Source organism: Camellia sinensis, chromosome 13 (assembly GCF_055761805.1).
Source record: "Camellia sinensis isolate YWXY chromosome 13, ASM5576180v1, whole genome shotgun sequence".
Lineage (NCBI taxonomy): Eukaryota > Viridiplantae > Streptophyta > Magnoliopsida > Ericales > Theaceae > Camellia > Camellia sinensis.
Genome location: NC_138973.1, coordinates 33,139,376 through 33,151,375, shown reverse-complemented (window position 1 = coordinate 33,151,375; position 12,000 = coordinate 33,139,376). Strand labels below are relative to the sequence as shown.

General features: G+C 35.0%; 1 protein-coding gene across 1 annotated transcript; it reads right to left on the bottom strand.

Moving 5' to 3' along the window:
- Positions 1-1,250: 1,250 nt before the first annotated feature.
- Positions 1,251-5,352, bottom strand: LOC114260233 (G-type lectin S-receptor-like serine/threonine-protein kinase At4g27290). Its single transcript, XM_028200310.2, has 7 exons — positions 3,731-5,352; positions 3,510-3,617; positions 2,701-2,912; positions 2,316-2,526; positions 2,002-2,239; positions 1,756-1,903; positions 1,251-1,654 (listed from the first exon to the last, which is right to left on the bottom strand). Exons 1-7 carry the CDS (start codon positions 5,043-5,045, stop codon positions 1,349-1,351), a joined length of 2,538 nt encoding a protein of 845 aa, XP_028056111.2. The 5' UTR covers positions 5,046-5,352; the 3' UTR covers positions 1,251-1,348.
- Between the last annotated feature and the right edge of the window lie 6,648 nt (positions 5,353-12,000).

The window sequence follows — 12,000 nt, the reverse complement described above, 5'->3', positions numbered from 1 at the left end:
TCATCGAGTATTGGGTATATTAGTGCGGAGGGTAATGTTGGCTACATATTTTGTATAAGCCAATTACAATTCAACGTGTGGCAGGATAAGGGCAATACAGGAAGACTATTCAAGTTTTCGATCGTGATCGTACACGTGACAGTTAGTATTGGTTTTTACAAGATCTGCGTAGCGCTGGATTAGCAAAGAGATAGAAAGTGATATGGCTTCAACGGTTACTCACATTCAAATTCAAAATCAGGAGGGAAACCTAACTGCAGGTGATGGCATAGTGGAGCTAACTACAAGGCAATATGATCAGCGATCATGGAGGAGCGATTCGACGGTTAGAAGTGCAGTTCGATGGTCACCCTTGAAAAGTATAAATAGCAGAGAAGGCTCCAGAAAAAACCCTTAGACTTAGATCCAAAAAACTAGTTTTATTTACTTTATTTTCTTTCCAGTTTTTACATTTCTGTACTTCAAATTCCTGCACTGCACTTCGTTCATAAGAATAGTTTCAAGTAGATTATTGCTGTAAACTTCTACGAGGCTGAATTGGATCATTGTAAGTTTTTTATTTTAATGAAATACTTCAATTGTTCTTCATTTGATTGTTGGTTACTTAATTCTCCTAAATCAAGCCACTAGTAAAAGTCATCTTCATTAAGGCTGAAAGAACTAAAACACAATCGTCTGATAATTGGTTGACAATTAACATTCTGTAAGGACTGATTGATCATTGCTGGCATGTTCACAATTACAATAATAACCTTCGAAAGCCAAAAAACCAACAGTTACCAAAAACGTTGATACTCTAGTGAATTACATATTAATACGTACGTTCTGAAACATAGTACATTTCTGCTCCAAAATAGTAAATTTAGTGATCCAAGGTGTTCTCAAAAAAAATTTCCAATATATTTCCTTAAATGTAATTTTAGGAGGAAAAAAAATTAAATATAATGAACTAAAATCTAAGAAAAGTTAAGTTTTGACGAGACAAAAACATTAAAAATGAAAAGAAAAGAAAAAATTATTAAATGCCTAATAATTAAAAAAAAATTATTCTAAAAATACCTTAAATTGTTAAGTGTAATATATACTAATCTATCCGTATCGTATCACATTTTAAAATATGTTGCGTATCACGTTTCTATTCCTGTTCCACGTACCAAAACGATCCACATTCCCGTAACATAGGTTTCGGTGCTATATTGTGGCCTCATATAGCTGGTTTCCTCTCGTCAAAACAAGAACGAGAAAAAGTATTTCACAAAGCAATTCAAGACAGTGATTCTAAGATTAAAAAAAATCAAATTTAATAATAATTTTTACTTAAAACAAATTTTCAGAAAGCATGAAACCACTATCTAGCTTCAATCACTGTAATTGTTACACTATTGACAGAACAAGTTCCAGTCATTCTCGGCGATGAATCTGTGTCCTTCGCAGCTCGGCTGGTAGAAAAAGCAGGTTGCTTAGGCGTTGGCAGAGGCGCAACCTCATTGCTGAGCATCGAGACAATGCCAGACATAGTAGGTCGATCAGTCGGCTTTTCTTGGACGCAGAGAAGTCCTATGTTGATGTATCTTAGCACTGTTGAATTACAAGCATAATCCAGAACCACATCCAGCAATTCTGATACTTGACCATCATTCCAGAGATGCCATGCCTGAAAATTTCAATTATTCAGATGATATGCATCTTATCTGAGATTTAAAAAGGAGAAAAAAATAAATGGAGAGAGAAGAAAAGGTCTCATCTGTTGCTTACATGTCCAAGGAGATTGAGAGAGTCACACTGATAAAAACCAGAATTCCTCTTGCCAAACAAAATCTCAAGCATCAATACTCCGAAGCTAAACACATCAGATTTTATCGAGAAAAGGCCTTCCATTGCATACTCAGGGGACATGTATCCACTAAATTAAAAAAACAAATAAATTAGTAACTCATGACATATATTGATTTTGGGCATAAAAGTTGTGTATGTGTAAAATAAGATTTTGCTTTCACTTACTAAGTTCCAACAATACGTTTGGTGTTTGCTTGTGATTCGTTGCCACCAAATATACGTGCTATGCCAAAATCTGATATTTTGGGGTTCATTTCACTGTCTAGTAAAATGTTACTGGCCTTTAAATCTCTATGAATAATGCGCAACCTTGAATATTGATGCAGGTAAAGAAGCCCTTGAGCAATCCCTTCAATTATATGAATGCGTGTCCCCCAATCCAACATTTCTCGCTTGTTTGGATCTGTTTCAAGTTTATATCAGAAAAGTTTTTATTTCAAATTTTGTATGACATCAAATATATAGAAGAAAACACTTACCAAATATGAAGAAATCTAGGCTTTTATTGGGCATGTACTCGTAGATTAATATATTTTCATCGTGCTCAATACAACAACCCAATAGTCTAACAAGATTACGATGCTGGAGTTTGGCAATCAATTCAATCTCGTTTCTAAACTCCTCGTGCCCTTGTCCTGATCTTTTTGAAAGCCTTTTCAGTGCTATTTCTTGTCCCTTGTGTAATTTACCCTGGTTACGGGAAAGCCAAATCATGATGTGTTACTAAACTTGAAGGTGTAGTCATTGTGTAAATGTACCATCTTAGTTAGTTTATGTGTTTTCCAAGAAATGAAAACAGAAAACAAAAAATGAAAGCACATCCAAACTTTACTTGAAGCACTAAGTCTAAATATTCAATCGTACCTTGTAGACAGGACCAAAGCCCCCCTCTCCAAGCTTATTTTCTGGTGAGAAACTAGCTGTTGCAGCAGAGACACTAGTGAAACTAAAGAATGGTAACTCAGCATCTTTCTTCCCCCTTGTCAAATTATATCCAGTATTTGATTCATTATCAGTTGCATTGGAACTACCATCAAAATCATATAATACCAAATCCTCACTTAAATGTTTTGCCCCTGTTCATCATAGCACAAGAAGATTCCGTCATTTCTTTGGAAAACACAAAGATAAGTTAAATGGGGTAACACGTCAATTTTAAGTGATAGGTGAGGAGGGTAAAGTTACGGTGCATGGGTAGATGATGAGATACAAGCTAACACGTCAATTTTAGAAAAATACAGACACGTGGGGACACACACAAAATATATGGTTTTATATATTTATTGTATGTCACACATGAATATTTCATTCAAAGATAATTAAAAATGTAACGTAACACTAATTTGTAAAGTTTAAACGAAAAGATTTAATAGTTATAAGTTATATTGTTTTGTATCGTCTAACTTATTTGTTCAAGCTTATAAAGTTTCATGTGTGTTTAAGCAATAGCCTCATGCCTCCTATGTAGCCGAAGCATGTTTGGTTTAATTTTTTTTTTCATATACATATATAACACATTTAAATGTGTCCAACACATGTCCGGAAGGATGAACACAACACGGACACATTTTCTAGGAAAATATTTTTCTCTTACTCAAACAGAGCATAAGTATTCACTTTGGTGACTTCTTTGAATCTAAGCATTGAAATAAGTGGATGAAACATATGCATACCATTTTGTTTGAGCTTCCTCTTCAACAGATAGCAAAGAAGGAATATTGAAATAAGCAGAGTCGGGGAAATGAAAGCTGCTATGATCACCCACAATTTTCTTCTTTTCCCTGAATTTGTAAGAGTATAATTATGATGAGTCTATCTGTGTGTTTTTAAGATTTAAATAAGGAAGGAAACAAAACAAAAAAAAAAAATGAGTACCCTATTACATACTCATTACCTCCAGCAGGTGAAAGCTCAGAAGCAGCAAGCTTCAGATAGAAATCTTGATTAGCAGTGTTCCCATCTGAGATTTGTAAGTTCAACAAAGCTCCTTCCAATATAGAACACGTACCGGCATTATACGCGTAGGCTGTGCAGGAACAATTCTGCAGGCAACCTAATTCACACCATTGAGAGCTCGGACCAATATATTCTTTTGAGCTTGCTGGAAATTTCACATCTGAAATTTTTAAAAACACATCATTTTTCCTAGTAACATTGCTTTCCAACTGCAAAGGGATTTTCCTCACGCAACCACCTGACCAGTCATCTAGTAGCGTTGCTTCGGTTGAAAGTGGTTTAAAACCCTGCAAACACGTGCAATGGGTTGAGGAATACTCATTGAAGATACCAAATGCCCCACAATAAGCATAAACCTCGGATAGTTTACTCGGTTGAGTCGGTAATATTTTCCAATCCCAAACACCGTCTAGCCATGCCAGCTGGCTAATCTGTCCTGATTGTTCCATCACAAATCTTGATAGCATAGCACTGTTCTTAAGAGAGTAGGTAAAATAGCTCTCACTTTCATCTGAGACAAAACTGAAATTGAAGATATTGTTTGACCCCATTTCTGGAGCCAAGTTAAATTTTTCACCATCCCAGGCTCCACTACTCCAATACCTTACGGACATGTTCCACTCTATATAAAATTGAGTGGTTTTATTTGGATTTATGTCTATCCCAAGTGAGAACACCCCAGGAGCTGGATCTTCTGAGTTCCTCCATGAAACGAGGCTCTGGGTTTTGCCCGTAAGCTTATCTACTCTGAGCTTTGCACCAGGCAGCCATGTATCTGTTGGGTGATCGAAACTCTGCCAAAATACAGTAGATGGCTCCGAACTATTTCTTAGTACAAAGTTGCCATCATCAAGAAGCACAGCTTCTGTAGAATTAGCTATTGGGGACATCAAATTTGTTGACCAAATTGGGGTTTTAGATGAATCTTCAAGTAGTAGAAGATTACCATCCTCTGAGAACTCAAGTTTTGAAGAAGATGGATTAGACAATGGCTTGTCTCTGTTTGCTACCCAAACTATGATCTTATCCGTAAAGTTTTTATACCATATGCCAAGGTAAGTGTTAAAAGAAGTACCTTTAGTGAAGAAACCGAGTTCAAAAATGTTTCCTTGAGATGCTAGAGTCCGGTTCACAAGGAGATTCTGACCTGCTGAAAGTGTGTCGCCTCCAATTGAATGGCAGGTATTGAAAGACACAAACAGAAGAACAATGCAGGCAAACATGCTGCCACAATCCCTCCGGTATGGCCACATTTCGGATTATGTAAACCAACAAAAATTGTCATAACGATGAAGAACAAACAATAGTATTGTAAGAGACAGTCATGTATTTCATCCAACTTGAGGTCAATCATATTTGTAATTTAGTGCCATTTTCAAATGTGCCCAATGCCGATTAGTCCACCTATTAGTTGGAAGAGGTATGACAATGTGGAACATTTTGATCATTCAACGGGTTATATTGTTTGAAAACAAAGAAAGGTGATAGCAACCCAATATTCCCGTGTGTTTTTGACCGTTCTTGGTGTGGACAAAGGCCATGGTAGGTCAAAATTGTGATATGTGATACTAGGGGAGACGAATCTTAAGTGTTAAATTTTTTACTCTGATAATATGTTAAAATACCTTACTCAAAATAAATTGACAAAGACAGAGAGGCTTCTAAAAGATATTATCTAATTTTGAGTGGCTTAGAAAGACTTTGTGGGACAAATGATTCCTAGTGGAATCACCTAAAGTTTGGGCATGAAAGTTTCATTTGATGTATAACCCATCCATTTTTTGAAGATTTTCGCGTATTGAGATGTATGACTTTTTATTAACATTTAATTATTTTAATCAAAAAATCAAATTATCAAACAAAGGCCTAAATATTTAATTATTTTAACTAAAAAATCAAATTTTCAAACAAAGGCCTAACCATTAGCTTGATCGCTCACATAAGGCTGGTTTTGGGGTAGTTTTTCTTAAATTGGAAGTCAATAATAATAAAATAGAAGTTGAAAATATTTTTTCCAAATTTTATTATAATTAATTTTTTGTAATTTATTTATCAATCTTATAAATTATAAATAGAAATTAAATCAAATCAAATATTCTAGTACAAGACAATTAAAAATAAAATAAAGGAGGATTTACGTGCATGTCCTAATGGCCCCGTTTGTTTTTAGAGATAAAATGGAGGGGATTCATAGTGAGAGGATTGATAGTGAGGGGATTAAGTAAAATTGTGTTTGTTTTGATGATAGTTGTTAGCGGAGGAATTGTTAAATTATTTTTATATGAAATAATAAAACAAATAAAAAAATATAAAAAATTAAACATTAATATTTATAAAAAAAAATCCCAATATATAAAAAATTAAAAAATTAAAAAAATTTCTAATCCCCTCACTATTTTTTTAATACCATCTCTACCTCCTCCATCTCAATCCCCTTTCCAACCTCCATCTATATCACCTCCTCCATCCGAATCCCCTCCCCAACTCTACAAACAAGCACAACACTAAATAACCCCACCTCCATCCTAATCCCTTCCCATCTATTTAACACCAAAACAAACGGGGCCAATAAGTGGACTTATTATCTAATAGGTCATGTGATAATTAACGACGTTTTTCATCAAACACTATTAAAAAACTTCAATAATTGTTAATTTTCAGCGATATTTTTTAAAAATTTGTTACAAAAAAATCACTAATTATAAGTTTTAGCGACAATTTAAAAAAAAACATCACAAAAAATAACTAAATTTTAACTTTCAACAACAGTTTGAAAATTGTCACAAAAAAAGTCATTAATTATAAGTTTTAACAACAATTAATAAAAATTGTGATAAAAAAGTCACTAATTATTAATTTTTAGCGACATATATAAAAAATCGTCATAAAAAATTATTTTTAGTGAGGATTTTGTTAGAACTAATTTTCAATAGAATTTAATAGAAATTAAGTCTCACCATTAAGACTTATTGATAATTTAGCTTAAAAGGAACCACATGCTGCACCAAAAAAATAACTATATTAGGAGAACATGTAATTTTTGCACAAAAAAAAAATTGAATTATCCAAATTCAGAGTTATACATATTCAACAAAGAGAAAACACGAATGTGCGACAAAGAAAAAGAACAGAAGGAAAAAGAAAAGTAAAAGAGAAGGTTCAACAACTCTGCAAATGCAAAACACATTATATAATTTTCTTGGATGGACCATCAGATCTTTCAAACTAATAAACAAACACAAAAGTCGGAGGCTATAAAACTAACTGGGAAAATATCACTTCAGTGGTATTTGTAAATAATAATAAAAAAAATTATAAATTAGTGATAAATTTTATAAATATTAATAATCAAAATTTTAAATTTTTTTCATGAATTGATAATTATTTTCTCAAACTAACGCCGAATTGTAATTTTCCCTAAACTATTGGAAGAATTACATCTCATTGTTTGATCAAAAATAGTATTTACTATAAAGTTACGATGTAAGTTTTTGATGTGGGAAGAAAAAATGATACAGATACAAAATTTATATTATTTTAAAATTGTGTCCCATTTTTCACTAATTTATTGTTCCTCCTAAAATATTATAAAAAAATACAAAGATAAATTATTAGAGCATTTTTAATAAAATTGTGTCCCAAGAGCTCGTGTGCTTTCACTAAAGTAAGGCATTTGCACAATTAATTCAACTTTTTTTTGGTCTCCAGTGCATGAATTCTGCAATAAAATTGTTCCTGCCATGGCAATTCGGGGACAGAGAGGGGTGGTGGGGCCAAAGCACAATTAATTCAACTTTTTTTTGGTCTCCGGTGCATGTATTGTGCAATAAAATTGTTCCTAACTATGGCACTTCGGGGATAGAGAGGGGTGGTGGGGCCGAAGCACAATTAATTCAACTCTTTTTGGGTCTCCGGTGCATGTATTGTGCAATAAAATTGTTCCCAACTATGGCAATTCGGGGAGAGAGGGGGGTTGGTGGGGTCAAAAGTTTATGTAGTTAGTTATGATATATTGTATTATTAGTTAAAAAAATTGTTGAAAGGTTTAAGATGAGAAGGATATAAGATATTAGATTCAGTAAATATTTTTTTGTTTGTGAGAGGTTCACCATTTGTGAAATAGTACGGTGAGAAATCTTTTCATTGATTTTGGAGGACATTTTATTTCTAATTTTATCCCTTAATTTATCTGTTGACTTTTCGTTGATTATCTATTCAAATTTGTATCTACCTCTTCTAATTTTTTTCTATTTGTTCAAATTTTTTGACTATCTGTTTAATTTTTTCCCATATCTGTTTAAAACTTTGCTATCTATTGAATTTTTACACATCTTTTCTCTCTCTCTATCTGCTGCAATTCTCATTTTTTACTTATCTGTTCCAATTCTCATTTTGAACAAATCATATCTGCCATTCAAAAAAATTATTTGTTCAATTTTTTTTCTATCTATTAAAAATATATGTTCATGAATCCACTATTTGTTGGAAACCTTTTCTCTCTCCCTCTATTTGTTGTAATATGTTTCTTCAACATTAACAACAACAATAACAATCAAAATCAACCATCAACAATAGAAAAAAAAAAAAAAAGAAAGATCATCATCATCTTCATCAACAACAGATCTAACACAGATCTAAGCTCAAATCTTTATAAATAAATATAAAAAAGAAAAAGAAAAGCATATATATAAACAATCGATCAACAGATAATAAAGAGAATAAAAAAAAGATCATCATCATCTTCATCAACAACAGATCTAAGCTCAAGTCCAAAAAAAAAAAAAAACATACATATATATAGATAAACAACAAATCATATACATTTATATATACATAGATACATACATTTATAAATGTATATATAAACATTACATACACATCTGTTGAAACATATATATGTTGAAATATGCCTATGCATTACATATACAGATTTTAGGATCCAAAGCCAGATCAGGAAAACCATTACTATTGTGTGTGTAAAAGGTTTTGGGGGATTGTTTAGAGATTGAGGTTGAGATCATTGATCTCAATTTCTAGATCTGATCCCTTGTGATCTCGACGACTAAGGTTGTAGTCCGACTGGTTCACAATTCCCTCTCAAATCTGTACCAAGAGAGATCTGAGGAGATAGAGATCTGTGAGATCTGAGGAGAGAGGGAGAGAAGCCGAAACCACCACCACCACCTTTGCTTCGCTTCCTCTACTGCCTAGGTTCTTTGGCTACGCCATCCTCTGCTCCACTTCCTCATTGCCTCATCATCATCGGCGGTGAAACTAAGGTTGGGATTAGGGTTTTGATTATGCGTTAGAGATTTGAGGGGTGATGGAAGGATGACAACGACGGGATAGTGGTAGGACGGTGGTGGTATTGGGACGGTGATGGTGTCGGAGAAATGATGAAGACGGTGGTGACGACAAGGAGAGGGAGGAAGAAACAGAGATAGAGACGAAGCAAGTTTCAGGGAGATCAGCGAAAGTGGAGAAGATTGGCGGAGGAAAAAGTGTTGGCAACGATAGAGATAGTGTGGTCAATGACTGAAGATAAGAGAGATAAGAAAGAAGAGAAAGAAAGAGTAGAGGGAAGAGAAAAGAGGGAGTGTAAGGGCATCTCCAACGGTTCACAATTTTTTTCATCAAATCTGAGTAAAAAAACAACAAGTTCCTTAATCTAATATGAACCACTCCAACGGTGTACTGTAGCTTTCATCAAATCTAAGTGGACGTTCAGGGGGACGATCATGAGTTTTCAACATGGTCTTTTCTGTTTGTTGAAAGTGATTCAAATGTCATTACCTCACTTAACAATTCATTCACTTGTGAGTTCTATGGGGTTAGTACCAATGCCTTTGGTTTTGGAATTTGGTTCACACAATCATCCAAAACAGTTGTTTGAATGGTTAACCGAGATAAACCCGTCAATGGCCTCGGCTCCAGCCTTTCTCTCCAGCGAGATGGAGCTATGGTCCTGACCGATGTCGATGGCTTGATGGCTTAGCAGACCAATACCAGCTTTACTAATTTTCTTACTGATACTCTTTTGCCTTTTCAAACATTCACCAAGAGCATGAAATTGATATATGGGTTGAGAAATGGAAGTTTTGCTTCTGGGTATTTCAGTTTGTATTTTGATAATGATAATGTGTTGAGATTGATCTATGATAGGCTTACTATGGATTATGATGGAAATTTGAGGCTGTATAGCTTAAATAATTTAACATGAATGTGGGTGGTTTAATGGGAGGCTCTTACACAACCTTGTAATGTGCATGGTTTATGTGGTACGAATGGTGTTTGTGTTTATGCCCCAGAGCAAAAGTGTTCATGCCCTTCTGGTTATGAAGTCAGTGATCCAAGTGGTTGGAATCAAGGTTGCAAGCCTAAGTTCAATTTGACTTGTTCAAATTCTTAGTAGATGAAATTTGTGGAGCTTCCGTATATAGATTATTATGGGTTTGATCTTAATTATAGCCCATCAGTTTCAATTCAAGATTGCAAGAACCTCTGCTTGGACGATTGCCATTGCAAATCGTTTAGCTATAGGGTGACCAGGCAGGGGGTATGTTACACAAAAAGTGCCATTTTCAACGGCTACCAGTCTCCAAGTTTCCTCGGCAAGATTTACTTAAAACTGCCCGTGAGTATGGAAGCATTGGGAGAATCAAAACAAACAGTATATAATGTGGAAGCATTGGGAGAATCAAGATCAGAACCATGGCTGCTGCTCTTCATTTTCTGTGTAATCCAAACGACCAGAGGGATAACCAATCGGATTTCTGGCCGGCCGTCTGGTGGGCCCCACTTCCAACGTACACACATGGTAAAATGGTGAAATCTGCCCTAACTCCTCAGTTTGGTGAAAATTTTGGGCCGTTCTCAATTTGATACCGTTGGAGACAAAAAAAAGTTGTCTTTTTTTCACCAAATTCAAATTTGGTGATGATTCTGATGAATCGTTGGAGATGGCCTAAGGAAGGGGTTTTTGGTCATTTTACTTGAGTTTGGGACAAACGGCAAGGGTTTTGGGACCATGTATATGGGGTATATAAGGAAGGGGTTTTTGGTCATTTTACTTGAGTTTGTCCTTATACACATAATGTTTTAGCGCCTAGATCTTTGGACAAAGAAAAGCCGAAAGTGGATTTAGCGCCTGAGTGCCTTATTAATTATGACATTATTTTAGTTATGATTCAAGAGTTGTTTCTAGACACCCCATTTTTGACCATCCTTAAGACTTGAAAGTCATCGCTTGTGCACTCAATGATTATGATTGCATATGTTCGTTTTAGTGCCCGAAGACCTCGGCAGAATGCCCTGCCTTTGAGCCTTTAGACCCCGTTCATTCTATGCCTTGTTTTGGATCAAAACCTTAGCGTTTTAAACCTCAAGACCCTGGGACCTACAGGCCTCCTCTAGTGGGCTGTCAGCCACCCTTGTGCCTTGCCGGCCAATGGTGTGGCCTGCCGGCCATCAGTGTCTTTTTTGAAATATTTTGTTGACAACTGTTCCAACTGTTGGCACAATGGGCTTCATCTCCATACACATGTATGGATGGGTATATCTTAGCCAAATGCATATTTTTCTATATATGGGGGGGTCCCCTCACCCATTTTTTAGGGTTAGAAATTTTGGAGCAAAAATTTCTCTCTCTCTCTTTCTTGGAAATTTGTGCACATTAGAATACATACACAAGACTTTTGCCTACACTTCCTTAACCAAAGTTGATCATCTTTGAGCTGAGGTTCGTTGAGTCCTTCTTAGAGCTCTAGAAGGTGGTTTTGGCTTGAATTGTTGCCTAAAGTTGATCTTTGCTTCAAGAGGTATAACACTTGCCTTTTTAGCTTGCTTTGCATACTTGTTTTTCTATCTTTTCCCATTGATTTTAGGCTGTTTTTGAGCTTTAAAAAACTCCATTTTTTTGTGGGCTGAAATTAGTGGTTTTAGGCTATTTAAGGTTGGGGGTGGCTCACCCTTCTTTATTCCTTGTTTGTAAAGCCTTTTCACCTTTGTTTCTCATGTTCAAACTATCTTTTTTTGGGCTTTTGAACACTGAATTTCAAAGTATTTTTAGTGGTAAAAATCATGTTTTGAAGTCCAAATTTGGAGGGGTTAGCCTTCCCTCCTTGTGTCTTGTTTGCTAGCCTAGTTAGCTCTATGTGTTAGCTTATTTTTTTTAGCCTTTTGTAGCTTAATTCCAGCATTTTTAGGTTG

Bases quoted from the DNA above. Each gene is read 5' to 3' on its own strand.
- LOC114260233 (XM_028200310.2), bottom strand. From the start codon at position 5,045: ATGTGGCCATACCGGAGGGATTGTGGCAGCATGTTTGCCTGCATTGTT. The intron at 2,913-3,509 runs GTATGCATATGT...TATGATGAACAG, and splicing joins GAGGAAGCTCAAACAAAATG to GGGCAAAACATTTAAGTGAG. The intron at 1,904-2,001 runs GTAAGTGAAAGC...TTTTTAATTTAG, and splicing joins AAACGTATTGTTGGAACTTA to TGGATACATGTCCCCTGAGT.